The sequence below is a fragment of the Dendroctonus ponderosae genome, unplaced genomic scaffold (assembly GCF_020466585.1).
Source record: "Dendroctonus ponderosae isolate FM_Combo_2020 unplaced genomic scaffold, Dpon_F_20191213v2 Dpon_F_20191213_8, whole genome shotgun sequence".
Taxonomy (NCBI): domain Eukaryota; kingdom Metazoa; phylum Arthropoda; class Insecta; order Coleoptera; family Curculionidae; genus Dendroctonus; species Dendroctonus ponderosae.
The window spans coordinates 5,403,211-5,417,923 of record NW_026019016.1 but is presented as its reverse complement, the minus strand read 5'-3'; the positions used below and the strand labels follow the sequence as shown (position 1 = coordinate 5,417,923).

The 14,713-nt window shown below is 43.7% G+C and overlaps 5 protein-coding genes across 9 annotated transcripts; 3 read left to right on the top strand and 2 right to left on the bottom strand.

Annotated features, from left to right (window-relative positions):
• Positions 1 to 106: 106 nt before the first annotated feature.
• LOC109534374 (serologically defined colon cancer antigen 8 homolog) lies at positions 107 to 4,115 on the top strand. Of its 4 annotated transcripts, none has more exons than XM_048669343.1 (11): positions 107 to 579; positions 642 to 951; positions 1,011 to 1,166; positions 1,221 to 1,429; positions 1,483 to 1,699; positions 1,826 to 2,042; positions 2,093 to 2,331; positions 2,383 to 2,533; positions 2,708 to 2,825; positions 2,937 to 3,070; positions 3,201 to 3,284. In XM_048669343.1, exons 1-10 carry the CDS (start codon positions 479 to 481, stop codon positions 3,028 to 3,030), a joined length of 1,812 nt encoding a protein of 603 aa, XP_048525300.1. In that variant the 5' UTR covers positions 107 to 478; the 3' UTR covers positions 3,031 to 3,070; positions 3,201 to 3,284. The 4 variants fall into 4 exon arrangements, 3 of the variants coding, with proteins under 3 accessions (XP_048525300.1, XP_048525299.1, XP_019755592.2); XR_007282200.1 differs by lacking the exon at positions 2,708 to 2,825 and adding an exon at positions 3,342 to 3,696 and having other exon boundaries at positions 108 to 579; positions 3,201 to 3,286; XM_048669342.1 differs by lacking the exon at positions 2,937 to 3,070 and adding an exon at positions 3,342 to 4,115 and having other exon boundaries at positions 115 to 579; positions 645 to 951; positions 3,201 to 3,286.
• LOC109534377 (transmembrane protein 177) lies at positions 4,020 to 5,582 on the bottom strand. Its single transcript, XM_019900036.2, has 4 exons — positions 5,069 to 5,582; positions 4,947 to 5,016; positions 4,733 to 4,888; positions 4,020 to 4,680 (listed from the first exon to the last, which is right to left on the bottom strand). Exons 1-4 carry the CDS (start codon positions 5,239 to 5,241, stop codon positions 4,129 to 4,131), a joined length of 951 nt encoding a protein of 316 aa, XP_019755595.1. The 5' UTR covers positions 5,242 to 5,582; the 3' UTR covers positions 4,020 to 4,128.
• Positions 5,583 to 5,635: 53 nt separating this feature from the next.
• Positions 5,636 to 7,757, top strand: LOC109534376 (cytochrome b-c1 complex subunit 2, mitochondrial). Its single transcript, XM_019900035.2, has 9 exons — positions 5,636 to 5,777; positions 5,839 to 5,975; positions 6,032 to 6,338; positions 6,390 to 6,649; positions 6,706 to 6,826; positions 6,888 to 7,104; positions 7,158 to 7,315; positions 7,369 to 7,501; positions 7,568 to 7,757. Exons 1-8 carry the CDS (start codon positions 5,733 to 5,735, stop codon positions 7,450 to 7,452), a joined length of 1,329 nt encoding a protein of 442 aa, XP_019755594.1. The 5' UTR covers positions 5,636 to 5,732; the 3' UTR covers positions 7,453 to 7,501; positions 7,568 to 7,757.
• Positions 7,664 to 8,776, bottom strand: LOC109534378 (syntaxin-8). The gene is made up of 5 exons (XM_019900037.2): positions 8,635 to 8,776; positions 8,382 to 8,576; positions 8,099 to 8,319; positions 7,949 to 8,041; positions 7,664 to 7,859 (listed from the first exon to the last, which is right to left on the bottom strand). The coding sequence occupies exons 1-5, from the start codon at positions 8,664 to 8,666 to the stop codon at positions 7,699 to 7,701; spliced, it is 702 nt and encodes a 233-aa protein (XP_019755596.2). The 5' UTR covers positions 8,667 to 8,776; the 3' UTR covers positions 7,664 to 7,698.
• A 3,455-nt stretch (positions 8,777 to 12,231) lies between these two features.
• Positions 12,232 to 13,944, top strand: LOC109534403 (cathepsin B). Of its 2 annotated transcripts, XM_019900076.2 has the most exons (5): positions 12,232 to 12,859; positions 12,913 to 13,058; positions 13,113 to 13,278; positions 13,333 to 13,629; positions 13,680 to 13,944. In XM_019900076.2, the coding sequence occupies exons 1-5, from the start codon at positions 12,682 to 12,684 to the stop codon at positions 13,895 to 13,897; spliced, it is 1,005 nt and encodes a 334-aa protein (XP_019755635.1). In that variant the 5' UTR covers positions 12,232 to 12,681; the 3' UTR covers positions 13,898 to 13,944. The 2 variants fall into 2 exon arrangements, with proteins under 2 accessions (XP_019755635.1, XP_019755634.1); XM_019900075.2 differs by having other exon boundaries at positions 13,113 to 13,629.
• Positions 13,945 to 14,713: the final 769 nt, after the last annotated feature.

The following is a 14,713-nucleotide window of genomic DNA, read 5'->3' as shown; positions in this document are numbered from 1 at the left end:
CGTAAGCCTTTTATGTAAAAAAAATCCGGCCAAAGCAAATAACTAAAAAAAGTGGGAGCCTTCGGTGGTTGCTATTCTATTATCGATCAAACATTGAACCTAAGGCATAAACAAGAACGATACATTGCATGTTTGGGCCTCATTACGGTCATCCTTAAGACTTCCTCAAATCTCCAGCAAATTGTAGAAATATTCCCCAATGAAAGAATGACTCAACATGCAAGAAATGTTATTGATTGGCCAGCAGGGCTCTGCATGCTTTCGGCAGGTAAATACAAACACAGTGGACCCTCGGGCAACATAAAAATGACCTCAGCGGTCAATTCGTGTCTCATTGCACTTGCATTAACGTGGGGTGCGGTTTTAAAGGTTCAAGTACGTCTCCAGCTGGCCATTTTCACTCAGAATGTTTCAAAAACAGTCTTTTTGACGGTAATTTCGAAATTTTCTAAGCAGGAAATCAGTCAACCCGCCCAAGATGGACTTTAGAAGAAAGCCAGACTATGCGGACACGGCGTATCGTGAAGCTGTTGGACGCTTGAGAATTCTGATGGCAGAAAGCTATACACCGGTTAGAAGGTAAAACAACCACACATGATTGTAATTGTGAAAAACGTTCAATAAAATCGCCGTTTAATCAGTAGAGTGTATGGAACAAGAACAATTCGCGAACTGGACAGTGCAGGCGAAGACACCGACAATCAGTCGATGATAAGTGGAGGCAGCAGAAACTCCAGATCGGGTAAAGCCTACTATAGCTACAACTACACCCCAATCCAGCCGCGAAAGTACCAATACGCGCCCCTGAGAAGCAACATTGGGACGCAAAGCGAAAAAAACATCCCTCCAGAAGCCGCAAAGCACGAACCGCCCCAACCCGAACTGATGTCCTTCATTGAACGGCAAGAGGACTACATTGAGCAGCTGGAAAAAGAGTCCAGATTCTGCAAGGTAAACCAAAACTACTCAGACTTAATTGAGGCAAAACAGCAACGCGCTGTTGCTTCCAGGACGAATTATCATCGCTGCTTTCCAAAGTCAAAGAAGTCATCAGCGAAAACGAGCACTTGCACGAGAAACAAAAGTCCAAACTAATCAAGTCGGTGTTCGAGCATTTGGAGACTGAAACCGACACTGAAACTGAATTCGTGCTGCAAGACAAAGGCGTAAGCTTCCAACTAACTCTTAGTCCAATGCACTCAATAGATAACAACACGCAGATATCGAAGAAAAAACGAATCATTGAAGGCCCTTCGATTGTCTTCGAATCGCGCATATCCGAACTGGAGGCCCAACTAACCCAGGCCAGAATCGATCTGAGAAAAGCGCAAGAAGACAACGATTCTCTTAGAAGGAAACAGTCCGATGACTCACATCAAGACAGCAACAGCTGCGATAACTTCAAGCGGCAGCTGGACAACTGCAACAGGTTTCTATTGACTACTGAAACCTCTGGTCTATTTAAATAAGCACCCACTCTAGGGACAAGGAGGAGTTACTGAACAAACTGAAAAGCCTGCAGGCAGCGCTTTCAGCGCTGCGCAACAAAGAGAACGACACGTGCGACCAAGCGAAGCGCAGCCTGGATGTAGCTGAGCAGGCCCAGTACGAGAAAAGCGCCGCCGAGCTCGAAATCAGACGCCTCAAAGACGAGCTGGAAAGGCAGCACTCCAAGCTACGCGATTCCATAGCCGAACAGGTACTGAACACCACAAAAGCATAGTACTACTGGTAATTATTAAGAACCTCAAAACCTCCTTGACGCTGTGTAATGTGCTTATATGTTCATAATAATTGCCGGTTTTTTAATTAATCAGCATTTTAGGGCCGAAGAATTGCCGATGAGCGCTCAGCGGTTGAGCGCCGCTACACGCAGCAAATAGAGCAGCTGACTACTGAGGTGGGGGTTCAATGGGAGACGACCAACAAGCTCCAACTGGAGCTGGATAAGCAGAGGCGCGAGGGCGCCGACTTGCGAAGAGAGTGCGTCCAAAAACAAGCTCTGATCGACGAGCTGAAAAAGGAGATGCAAAACAAAATACGTAAGTGTCCGCACTAAATCTCCTATTGGCCACTTTAATACTGTTCATAGTGAGCCTCCAATCGGACATCGGAGTGACTGGGGCGGAGAAGAGCGCCTTAGAACAGCAACTCTCCGCTCTAAACTTGGCCAATGAGCGCACGGAACGACAGTACAAGCAGGAGATCACGCGGCTGCAGGCCGAAATTCAGTCTTTGCGCCAAAGAATGGACAGGGCTGATGCCGATCTGATACACAGCAGACGTGAGAATATTCGCCTGAATGAGCAGATTGCTTCGCTTGAAAAGGAGGTAAAGTATTAGGCGGGTAGCAGGAAAAATGCTCATATTGATTTGTTAAAGATTAATCTAAACGCCGCCCTCAGTGAAGAAAGGGCCAAATCGACGACGCCCAGAACAGCAGATATTATGGCCCTGCCTCCTCCCGCTCCTAAAAAGGACGACAGAGAGAAGGAACTGACCTCCATGATCCAGGACATGGAAAACAAGCATGGTAATTTAACAAATGGCTTCCCCACACTACGCGCTTCAGTTCAGAGCACATCAAACATCTTGCCTGGCTTGGTACGATTCAAGTACTAAAATCATGCACCCTTTGAATCACTTTTCATTGACATGAGTTGATTTGGGAGTTTTACTATCGCTTAAATCCTATTGGTTGTTGCAGCGGCCACTGTAGCCGATCTAGAGCGTATGATCCACTCCCAAAATCAACTCATGGGCAAACTGTCGTCTGAGTGCCACGCCCTTACACGGAAACTCGATGACGCTGGCCACAAACATAAGTAAGACATTTCCTATTATTCTCCATTAGCTGAACTGAGATGCCAAAACGACAATAAAATCAACGCCACAAATAACGGGATTATATCTTAATGAAGGCTTGTGTTTGGTAGGGTCGAGCCATCAGCAGTCCGCTGCCGCAAAGTCAGAAATAAGCGCGTCCGATTCGCTGACTGTTCAATCGACCAAACGCAAGGAACCAATTAAGATCGACATTAATGTCAAAGTAATACCCAAAGTACGAAAGGTCAGTTTACTAACGTAGATTGGACATAAAACAGTGACCAATCGACGGTGGCATGCCACAAAACTCACTTGTAAACTTCTACTTCCAAAGCCACTTATATCTCGCAACTTGTGACGTTCTGTTGTTATAGGGAGGAAATACGGGAACTACAAACTAGCCTAGTTCGACTAAACAACAAATTCAGCCAGGCACAATATAGCAAAACCAATTCAAAAGGTATGCAATTAACTACTGGTTTAAAAAAGCAACAAATAAATGGACATTTCAACAGATGAAGATCAAAGAACCGCACTTCCTTCTACCTCACCTCCGAAGATGCGACGATCCGAAAGCCGATCGTCTTTAAAGCAGCGAAGTCGCACATCTTCGCGGCAGGCCAGCCAGGAGAAACTGTCCCCGGCTTCCACAAGTCTTCAACAGTCGCCAAAAAATGCACCTCAAGCGGCTAATAAAGAGCCCAAATCCCCCACTGATCCTCAAACGGAGGAAAAAGGAAAAAATCACCAGCAAGACCTGAGGGCGCGGTCCCAAGCACCTGAGCCCCTCCAACAGTATACAGCTGAGGAACCATATGGCATTAATCAGGAATACCCGCCTGATCCTCATCAGCAATACTTAGAGGATCCTAATCAACAGTACCTAGCTGATCCTCATCAAGAATACGCCGCGGATCCGCAGTATCAATTCGACCCGAATATACAATATGACCCCAATCAGCAATACCAGGAGGATTTACAGGGCATGTACGACCCCAATCAGCAATACGACCCCAGCCAGTATCAACCGTATAATGAAGACACTGAGCAACAACCAAACCAGTACCAAAGTTACCCTGACTCTAACACAGAAAATCCGGCTAATAGAGCGTCTTAATTCGAGTGGAAATGTTGAAAGTTGGGGAAAGCGGGGGTAAGGACTGATGTGCAATATATATATGTAGTAGTTCTAGTGAATAGTAAATCGCCCTTATATTTAAATGCTTTCGAACGTTTAACAATTTACTTGTATCATTAAAGTGTAAAATAAATACATCATTCGCCTACTAGCCGCTTGGCTACTTACGCCGCATCCTCCATGTCAAAGTTGGTCTGGAAATATTCCAGCCGCTGTACAATTGGCAAATGCTTGCTCCTTATCAAAGTATTCTCATTTCCTAACACTGTAAACATGGCTTCGCCCTCTTTACCCATTAGATCCCTTAGGGCTTTGTTTCTTTCCAAAATATGGCTGTAGAACTGCCGGCCACCCTCAGCGAAAATCGGATCTAATTCCTTTAACTCTGCGTCAACATTTTCCTCATACATAGTTTGCACCAAGTCCGTGCACATGATGTAATTTCCTAAGTTGAACAGCGCTATAATTGTATATCCCAAAAACCTAACTTGTCTTGGCTTGTTCAACAGATCGAACCGTTTGTTGAGGAACGTGGATCCAAGATACGTTAAACTACAAGCCAAGAACGCGTATCCTGTGTCGATGAAAAACTTCAAACTGTCCCTCATTTTAATTTCTCGTGCCATCGCAAACAACTGGGCTTCTTCTGGCATAACTAAAGCCTTCAGTAGCTGTTTTCCGGACTCCATTTCCCATACAACCTTATTTTGGTTGACCTTAAATTGCATATTGAGAATGCCAAAGGCTTTTATTACTTCAGATACGAACCAAAATGTTTGATTTATCAATAGAGTCTTCACTCTCAAATTGGAAGTTAACAGGAATTCCTACGTGCACTCCAAACCTGCCATACGTTCCGAGACTAATTGCATCAAAGCCACACGCCATAAAGGGCTGAAACCTGGGTTTTTCATATTCATCAATCTACCAAAAGAATTAGGAAGAATTATCAATGCTCCCTAAATATAATCAAAGCGGATACCTGGAGCAAATCCAAAGCTTTATTAAATCTTTTGACCAGCACATCTGGCACCGGTACCGGTATTCCTTTGCTACAACACGACTAAGTTACACCCATAAAACAAACCTTACGACCAGTGGTACCTGTAAAGCCGCACAAAGTTTTTATACTTGGACAGCAGAATGGTGTGGGGCAGAATGTGCCCCATCAGGACAGCGGTCGTACTAAACGTGGCAGCGAACAGAGAAGCATTTTGACCCTTTTCCGTTAAAAACCAGTTTTTCTGTATTATTTCTTTAGTTCGCAAATGGGCCATTTTAATCGGACTTTTACACAGTATCCAAGGAAAACTTTGATTGAGGTTTGTGAGGTTAGATAACGCAGTTTGAGGTTACGATGGCATGCGAGTAATTTTTTTGTGTATTTCGCATAGCAACACTAAGCCGGTAATTCGTCAAGAACGATGTAAGAAAAACTGGATACGCAAAACACGCTTATCAACTTACGGGATTGGAAACTGAATCTGCCATCTAGAATCCATGGAAAATCCAGGGGTTTATTTACTCTGGTACAAACTCTCCACTAATTTAACTTCCATGCATGCGATTCCATTCTCCATTTAAGAACCGATAATATCGAACTCGTCTTTATCTCCGGCCGAACACTGAAGAAAATTTTGATGGGACCGCAAGATGGCCAAGACTTTTCAATTCAATGTCACTGTCAGCTTGTGACAGTCTTGCTTAGGAAACTCAAGGAAATTTCAATTCCAAAGTTTTCACAATTACATAACGCTCATACCCGATAATGGCATCAAACATCGCCAAGCGAAGCTTGTTCAGGGCAATTGGGGTAAGACGCAAACCTAAAAACGTTATCCGCTCAAATTAATGTTACATAAATTGCTTTGCAGACCAGAGGCTATGCCCAATTGTCCCCAGTAAGCGGCACAACCAGCTACGACGTGAAAACCAGCCTGCTGTCCAACAAGCTCGTTGTGGTGGCAGCGGAAAACGAGTCGCCCATTGCCAGAGTTTCCATAGTCTTCAGGTAACATGCGTTCAAACTGTAGAGCATTGAAACTTTCCAATACACAACCATTTCAGGGCTGGCGCTCGAAACGAAACAGCTGAAAATGTGGGTGTCACTCATGTTCTGAGGGTGGCAGCCGGTTTGTCCACTCGAAACAAGAGCCAGTTCGCTATTGTTCGCAATATCCAGCAAGTGGGGGCAAATCTGATTGCCACTGCTGATCGCGAAACAATTTCATACACTTTGGAGGGCACCAGACAGGCTGTCGAACAGGCTTTGCCTTTCTTGGCCGAAGTGGCCACTCAACAGGTGTTCAAACCCTGGGAAGTGGTCGAACTTAGCGATCGCCTCAAGCTTGAATTGGCTGTACGCCCGTTACAGGCAAGTAGCGAAGCCTCTCATTTATTCAGTTAAACTTAAAGAAAACTCCAGGTGAGGGCAGTGGATCTGCTCCACAAGGCCGCATTCCGCACCGGTCTTGGCAACTCCCTGTTTGTTCCAAAGTTCCAAATTGGGAAAATTTCCTCAGAAACATTGCAGCATTATGTCGCCTCAAACTTCGTTTCGGGTCGCAGCGCCGTTGTTGGACTCGGCCTGGATGAAGCCAAAGTGAAGCAGCTGGCGCAGTCTTTGAGCTTGAGCGACAACGATGGCGTGAACAATGCCAGCCCTTATAAAGGCGGCGAAATTAGGTCTGTATGCCCTACTCATTCCGAAATCAGCTCTATATTGACTTTCGCTCATCTAGGTCAGACAAAGGAGGCGACTTTGCTTTCGTTGCAATTGCCGGAGAGGGAGCACCGGTGACAAACGCCAAGGAAGCTGTGGCTGCCGCTGTTCTACAACGGGCTCTTGGCGTAGGTCCACAAGTTAGTTCAATACACCACGGTTCCTCAATTTGGTTCAAGTCAAATCGCGCTATTTTTAAAGATCAAATGGAGTACGAGCGACAACGGCATCCTGAGCAAAGCAATTGCTGGAGCATCCAGTGAGCCGTTTGCTTCCTCTGCCATTAATGCCAACTACTCAGACACTGGATTGGTGGGCGTTTTGCTTGCGGCCCCCGCCAGATCAGCAGGAAAACTAGTTGAAGGTGCCGTGAAAGTACTGAAGAGTGGAAGCGTGTCCGATGCAGATGTGGCTCGCGGTAGGTCTCAAAGTGAAAGAGCTTCAAGAAAACACACGCAAGTTGGGTTTCAGGAAAGGCCCAACTGAAAGCCTCTGTTCTTCTGGAGTTGGAAAGCGGTTCCAGAGCTGTTCAGCTCTTGGGAACTCAAGCTGTCTTAACCGGAGCTGCTATATCTCCTTGTGAGCTGGCAAGCGCCATTGACTCAGTCACCACTGGGGATGTGCGCAACGTAAGTGGCTCGCGTAGTCGCTGAGCCGATTTAAATCAAACCCAAATTTACAGGCTCTCCAGAAAGCTGGCAAAAAGCTCACTATTGCCGCAGTAGGCAATCTGTCCACCGTACCTTATGCTGACGAATTGAAATAAACCTGAATACGTAGGTGTCTATACCACAGTATAGTCGCAAAGTATTTAAGTAAGTTTGTTTTATATCGTGTAATTTAAAGCTCTTTGAGAATAAATGTGATTTAATTGTTTGTAGGCTTTTTGTTACTTTCAACCAGTTCTAACTAAATGGAAGGTGTAGATGGATTTTTTAAAGGAGGCTTGAGGAAGGCTTGCAATTAATCTAAGGATAGACCAATAGAACCAATATATGGCCGTACGAGCTTCTTACAAAGCCGCAACAACTATTATACTGACCAGAAGAATAATTATCACAATCCAGTACCCACAAGTATTATCTTTCCTACCTACTGTGCCCACCCTTTCGGTCTCCACTCGCACTCTCTGATCAGTTCGATCAATTTGAATGCCTATATCCCCAATGATTTCTGAAATTCAAAGCTTTCCTTTAAAAAGCCAAGAATTTCTCTTAAGCGGTATTGGCTATTGGTGTGGCTGAATTGAAGCAATCACTTACCATTATGAAAATCCACTTCGTTTGCAATTGTGTGCGCAATGTCTTTTTGTCTGGAGATTATTTTCGAGAGATTCTCCAAGCCTTTCTCTTGATCTAAAAGCATCAGCGCGATTCAGTTCAGGACCGTTCTTGCCGGGGGAGTAAACTCACCACTCAACATTTCCTGTTGCTTCGCCCGCATATTATCAACAGACACTCTTGATGTTCCGCTGCTGTATTCATCCCAATCTATACTTCGAGGGCCCAGCAAAGTTTGCCGTTCTTCCATTCGCTTTTCCGTTAGCTGCTCGTTAAACAGTTTCTGCATCTGAAGGGCCTTGGTCAGGAGAACCTCTATTTGCCGCACACGCCTTTCGGATTCCGCCGCAGTTCTGAACTAGTTCGTTAAGGACTTGGGTCTTCCCTTTTGGTAAGTTACTCCCGGAAAGGATACATTGCATTAGAGCCTGAAGAAGCATCCAGTTTCTGTTTGAGCTGATCCACTTCGTTGTTAAACTGCTTCAGCCTCAGCCTGATATCAGCGGAGATCTGAGCATAAAGCGAGTGCGTTCTGGGGAATTTCTGCCTCTCAGTCAGCTGCCCCATGATCTCTCTTTGGAGCTTTTCGCAGGATTCATGCTCCAGAATCCTGCAAATGTTGGCAACAGCCAATAAAACTGGAATAAACTCGCACCATTGATGCCTACCAAGGATCTTCTTCCAGAAACAAAAGAGCCATTATTGAATGGGGACGGAGTAAAACCAATTTAATCAAAATAAAAATAATAAACAAACACCCATGACATTTACGCCCGAAGTGTCGAGGTTAGCCCCGGAATCTTCCCCCGTTTGACTGAATCCACCAGTGAGCTTCATTGCTGAGCGATCACTTTTTTCTCACTTGCAAACTTGATGTGTCTCTTTTGATCACAAAGAATGTTTTGATCTAAACAAGGCCAATTGACATTGACATAAACAGGAAGCATAGATGAAGACAGGAAGTGCTTTCATCACATCTGTCACAAGTCGATGTGAATTATAAAGTTGCTTTAAATATAAACGTGTAAACTTTAAGTGGTTTTCTGTTCGGTTGCGGGATAGTTTTTGCGCCTAGTGCATCATGCGAAGGCAATCGCCCCATCGGTCAGTTCGTCGTAGGTCGCTATCGAAAAGAAGACGGTTCTCATTGAGCCCCCTATCTAGAAACCAACCAGCACCTCCAGGCGAAGAACGCAATCGGAAGTCAATTGGCTGGGATGGCAGCAAAGGGGGTAAACGTTTCCGGAGCAGGTCCAGGTCAGTGGAATGGGTCGGGGGTGAGTTAGGCAGGGTGAGCCCATTCGCTGGCATGGGCGATCAGGGGCGGGCGAGAAGTCGGGACTATTCAAGGGATAAGTACGTGAGGAGCCGGGAGTTTGACAAACCTAGGGAACGGGCGCATTTGAAGGAATCGAAGCACCATCACCGGCGCCGTTCATCTCAAGACCCCCTACTGAGCCACGTTGAAGGCTACGAGGAGAGTTACCTTGATCTTCATGAGACTCAAGGATTCGGAAACAATTCCAGCATCCACAAGAAGCATGAAGGAAAGCTGATTCTGGATCCTTCATCTATTAGCTTCAACACATTCACCCCAGACTTGAGATCGACGCTAAAATCCCAAGATAAGCTGCCTGATGTTGCCAGGGGCAAGGAAAGTGAATCAACCCGGGGCCACTTAAAGGTCAGGGGCTTTCAGCAGCACGCTGCGACTCCTGCACGCCAAGAACCGATGCATCTAAAAGAAGCTGAAGCTGCGGCCGACCGGATTAATCGCTTGGAGAAACTGGTGGAGAAGTTGGTGGAAAAGGGCAACACAAATAGCTCCACGTCAAAGGACTCGAAGCGATCTAAGAACAAAATCTTTGAGCTGATTCCCAGTAGCACCAAGTTCACGACATCAATGTGGCTGAACTGTATCCATGAGGAGTGTTTGCTGAGGAATTATGAAGAGAAATCCAGCATCAATTTCCTGCAGGATCAAATGACGGGCATTATGAAGGCCTGGTTTAAAAGCGTGGCGAGTTACGACTTCACCTGGCCGGAGCTGCGAATGCTGATCACTAAAACGTTTCCTGATAATGTGGACTTTGCCCATACTTTGAAGCTACTCGTGACCAGAGACAAGTCGGTGGAGGAAACCGTCACCCAGTACTATTTCAGCAAACTCTACTTGTGCGAAGCCTGCAAAATAACTGGAGAAAACGCCGTTTCCTGCCTGATTGACGGGCTGAATAATCCGTTCGTGAAACAGGACATTAAAGCCCGAAAATTCCTCACTCCTGAGGTGCTGTACGCAGATTATCTATCCAAGATTCCAGAGAGCGAGTTCTCAGTGCATGCTGACCATCGGGAGGTGGTTGCTGAGTATCCCAGGGAATCTTATGCGGAGTCATTGACCATGGACGACATCCAGGAGCAGAAGGTGGATAGCGTGTCTTCGCACTCCAATAAATACCGGGAAAAGAAATGTTATACATGTAACAGAATAGGGCATTTGGGCAAAGACTGCAGGCATGCCCCCATCTGCTACAACTGCAACCAAAAGGGCCACATTGCAGCCAAGTGTCTATACAAGAAAAACAACTTAACACATTAATGTGAGTAAGAAACAAGATTAATGTGTGAGTAGAAAGCGAGCGCGCAATTCACTCAAAAACGATGGAATTCTGATGGAAAAATCCGTATACATTTCACAATATTCAACGGGAGTTTATTAATTAGTTTTAACAGTTTGCATTTCTGAACCGCATGTTTTTTCATTGTTTTACTCTGATCTGTAGACGTTAATCAATGGCTTATAACTACACATTTAATTGTTAGAATGTAAAGGGTGCGGAGAAAAACAAAACATTGAAATCTCAAGGGGTTTTACTGCTTTTCGACTTCTTGGCTAAATTGGGTAAGAAATCATTTATTTGTTCCACTATTTGGCAACGCGTCAGAAAGAACCGCATCGGATAGCATAGTAGTATGTTTAATCGTGTGTAAAAGTATGAATATAATGCAGTAACAGAATAATGTTGTTGGAATATGTTTTATTGAAGACTACAGAACCACAGTTTAGAATGGAGCAGTTTTGATAGTGCACACAAGCATTCATGAAAATGGGAGGAATTGCGCCCAGCTAGTGATTGACTGGATAGAGTAAAAAGAAAACTTGGTCCAATAGTGATTTTTTTGTGTCAGTGTGTTTCAAGTAGTTCGAAGCGCGAATATCATCAAGTGAAACTAGCATACGAATGAGGAAGAATGGAACTAGAAGGAAGTTTCTAGACGTGTGTTATTTCAATTACCCGAAACGATGAGTCGAAATTTGTGCTTTTTAAACTTGTGCGATAACTACAGAGTGAGTGTTCTTGGGCAAATGATCTTCTAAACTAGACGATATGAAGAGTCTGTTTAGTGGGAAAAGGTTTGCAGCTTTGTGGGCCGAATCGGACAACTCTATCCCGTAGAGAAAAGCTCTATTGTTGAAGTGGGTACATACTTATAGAACAGTGTATCTTGATAATTTGCCTAAAATTTAGGGAATGTTGTCGCTGCGTTGATTATGAATTGATAGTGAGTACGCACTCTTTATTATACAGGGTGTCCCGTAAGCACATGATCAAAAGGATGCTGCGAGTTTCTTTGCAGCAAAAGAAGACGATCTGACCTAACTTTTATTAACAAAAAATGTCTGGCTCCTCTGCTATTGATGGTCAAAGTTCTTTAAAAAAATTTGTTTTTTGAAATATCGGGGGAATGGTACGATGTATTTTAGTGAAACTCGCTGTGAATTTGTTCTTATGTAAGACTCATATTTTGGTGAATTCTTGAGTGTGGTGGTACAGAAACTACCAGCACATTTTATTTGGTAGATGAAATCAACTCATTTTTTTGGTTGATGCACTAACATTGTTAAATGGCAAGAAAACAGACAACTTTTTTGCGCGGAAACTATGAATGCTACAAGATTTTACAAAGGGCACAAAATTGTGAATACATGATGAGTGCATCAACCAAAAAAAATGCGTTGATTCTATCCACCAAATAAAAAGTTCTGGTAGTTTTTGTACCACGACACTCAAGAATTCACCAATTGTCCAAAACGGATGAACTCGATTGTTTCATCAAAATATGAGTTTTACATAAGAACAAATTTAAATCGAGTTTCACCATAATACATCGTACCATACTCCCGATATTTCAAAAAAGATAAATTTTTTTGAAGAACTTTATCAATAGCAGAGGAGTCAGACATTTTTTGTTAATAAAAGTTTGGTCAGATCGCCTTCTTTTGATCCAAAGAATATCGCAGTACCCTTTTGATCATGTGCACCCTGTATAAGAAACGAAATTAGGACATGTATTCCGGGCTTTTCTTGCGACTGTCTTTTTTATATAAACAAGATAGTGGTAATAAAAGCCCTGATAAAATTCCCTAAATTTGAGGCAAAATTTCAAACTCTAACGGTTAATATGGAGCAAACTGAGCTGATTCAGCTCGAAAAAATCCCACAGTTACTTAATGCACCATCTGTAAAAAACATTCCAATGCCAATATTAATAAAGCAAATCCAATCACCATCAGCTAAGAGCTTAGCAAATAGCAGCCTCGTTCAATTGACTACCTCAGCTCCCGGCCAATCCCGGATTTAATATTAATAAACCGGCTTATCTAATCGCTGCCCTTTTCCTGAATAAACTTTACACTTTCACACAGTTCCAACATGTTTCAAGTCGAACTGGTTCTGGCAATTCAATGTTTTTTACTAGTTGGTGCATTAGCCAGCTACCATCCACTGTCCGACGAATACATTGAGTGGATAAACCAAAGACAGTCTCACTGGAGGGCTGGAAAGAACTTCAACACTTCCGAATGGACTCGAGTTAGAAACATGGCCTCAGGTAACGGGAGCTAAAGCAGGCCGTTAAAGGTACTGAGCAATGTGTGATAACAGGAGTTTGGCCGCAAAGTTTCGCAAAAGCCCCAGTGAAAGTGAGAGGAAATGGAGTGATCCCGGAATTTTTCGACGCGCGAATGGCTTGGCCCCAATGTGCCTCCATCAAGCAAATTTGGGATCAATCCCACTGCGGTTCCTGTTGGGTAAGAGGGGTTTTGAGTGAAACTAGAGTGATTGAGGGCATTTGCGTTGCTTAGGCCTTCAGTGCAGCGGCGGCAATGTCGGATAGAATCTGCATTCATTCCAAAGGCAGATTACAAGTGTTTGTGTCTGCGGAGGATCTGCTTGCCTGTTGTTCGGAATGCGGAGACGGATGCTTGGGAGGCGAAATCCCCAGAGCATGGTGGTATTGGCAGGCTTACGGTAGCAAGTCCCCAAAAAAGGAGGAAAATGTTTTCAGGAACTTGTATTTTGAAGGTATTGTGACTGGGGGGCTGTATAACTCCTCCCAGGGGTGTAAAGACTACAGTCTGCCCCCTTGCGAGCATCACATTGAGCGCCAGAGCAGGCCCCATTGTGACGATTTGGCTTTGCAAACTCCCCAATGCGTTAGAAAGTGTTATTCGACTTCATTGCAATATGAGGACTCGCTCACATTTGGCGGCCAAGTGAAGCAGTTTCTGACCGTAGAGGAAATCCAGCTGGAGATTTTGGAGAATGGCCCTGTCGAGGGTGCGATCGAGGTTTTCGACGACTTTTTCAGCTACAAATACGGTAAATTTCCGCAAAAGTAAATGGCCGATTGGGCAGAATGGGAGTTTAAGGTGTCTATAAAAGGACCAGCCACTACTACATAGGAGGTCACGCCATTAAAATAATTGGATGGGGCACAGAGAAGGGCATCCCGTATTGGCTGTGCACAAATTCTTGGAACAACGACTGGGGCAATCGTGGATACTTCAAGATCATTCGGGGAGAGAATCACTGCGGCGTTGAAGACCAAGTGTTTGCTTCCAAGCCAAGGATTGTGGATTTAGAGTAGTGTTGGCAATGTTTCGAGGGTTCGGAAAAAATAAACAGTTTCAGCTTTTTGAGATTTTTACTTGCCAATCCTAAATAATCAGCGTTTAGGGTAGGGATGACACAAACCAGTATTTTTCAGTCACAGGTTCCATGTGTGACTGTTCCAAGCTCGTACCTGTTCCAAGTATCTGATTTTTAGTCACATGTTATTTTGGCCCATGATAAATGCCCCGGCCCTAAAAAAGCACCGGACTGAAGCGTATTTTAAGTCCAGTCGGATTACACTTTAAAAGGCCTGTTTCGGGCACTAAAAATATGCTGGTAAAAGATTATTGGAAGTTGTTCGGAAGGATGTGAGAATATTGAGACAATAGTTTGTGCTCGATTTCCAGCTGTGGAACATTGTTTATAAACAATTATTTATAAATAATTAAAGAAAGTGAGAAAGTCCGTTTTTTGTGCATAATTGTTGAACCATTGATGCTATTGAAAAAAAGTTTTATCCTTTTTTTCAAGTATTAAAAATACCTATGATATCAAATAAACTACATTAAAATCCGTTTATTAGTTTACTCGAACATCGAAAAAAAACCGTCGATTTCAGCGTTTTGTTAATTTTCAATAATTAATTTAGTTTTATTTCAAGAAAATGGTACCATAACTTTTTTTGGTCAGTCAGTAATGAAATTTTCATTTACTGTACGTTGTAGTATAACTCCTTACAAGTTAAATACAGCTTCAGAGAAGTCTCTCCGACGTCTCAAGAAAAATTTGTTTAGAATCTGGCAAGAGCCCTTGTTACATAACAAATAGGAATGAACAAAAAGTTATTTAT

Excerpts from the sequence above, each read along its gene's own strand:
- LOC109534378 (XM_019900037.2), bottom strand. The coding sequence starts at position 8,666 with ATGGCTCTTTTGTTTCTGGAAGAAGATCCTTG. Across the intron at positions 8,320-8,381 it reads TCTTCAGGCTCTAATGCAAT|AACTGCGGCGGAATCCGAAA; the intron begins GTATCCTTTCCG and ends GAACTAGTTCAG. Across the intron at positions 8,042-8,098 it reads GCAACAGGAAATGTTGAGTG|ATCAAGAGAAAGGCTTGGAG; the intron begins GTGAGTTTACTC and ends TGATGCTTTTAG.
- LOC109534377 (XM_019900036.2), bottom strand. The coding sequence starts at position 5,241 with ATGGCCCATTTGCGAACTAAAGAAATAATACAGAAAAACTGGTTTTTA. Across the intron at positions 4,889-4,946 it reads AAGCTTTGGATTTGCTCCAG|ATTGATGAATATGAAAAACC; the intron begins GTATCCGCTTTG and ends TTCTTTTGGTAG. Across the intron at positions 4,681-4,732 it reads TTGATAAATCAAACATTTTG|GTCAACCAAAATAAGGTTGT; the intron begins GTTCGTATCTGA and ends ATGCAATTTAAG.
- LOC109534403 (XM_019900075.2), top strand. The coding sequence starts at position 12,682 with ATGTTTCAAGTCGAACTGGTTCTGGCAATTCAATGTTTTTTACTAGTT. Across the intron at positions 13,059-13,112 it reads CCCACTGCGGTTCCTGTTGG|GCCTTCAGTGCAGCGGCGGC; the intron begins GTAAGAGGGGTT and ends TGCGTTGCTTAG. Across the intron at positions 13,630-13,679 it reads CTTTTTCAGCTACAAATACG|GTGTCTATAAAAGGACCAGC; the intron begins GTAAATTTCCGC and ends TGGGAGTTTAAG.
- LOC109534376 (XM_019900035.2), top strand. The coding sequence starts at position 5,733 with ATGGCATCAAACATCGCCAAGCGAAGCTTGTTCAGGGCAATTGGG. Across the intron at positions 5,778-5,838 it reads GCTTGTTCAGGGCAATTGGG|ACCAGAGGCTATGCCCAATT; the intron begins GTAAGACGCAAA and ends ATTGCTTTGCAG. Across the intron at positions 6,650-6,705 it reads TATAAAGGCGGCGAAATTAG|GTCAGACAAAGGAGGCGACT; the intron begins GTCTGTATGCCC and ends TCGCTCATCTAG.
- LOC109534374 (XM_019900033.2), top strand. The coding sequence starts at position 479 with ATGGACTTTAGAAGAAAGCCAGACTATGCGGACACGGCGTATCGTGAA. Across the intron at positions 1,167-1,220 it reads TCGTGCTGCAAGACAAAGGC|ATATCGAAGAAAAAACGAAT; the intron begins GTAAGCTTCCAA and ends AACAACACGCAG. Across the intron at positions 2,043-2,092 it reads GGAGATGCAAAACAAAATAC|TGAGCCTCCAATCGGACATC; the intron begins GTAAGTGTCCGC and ends TACTGTTCATAG.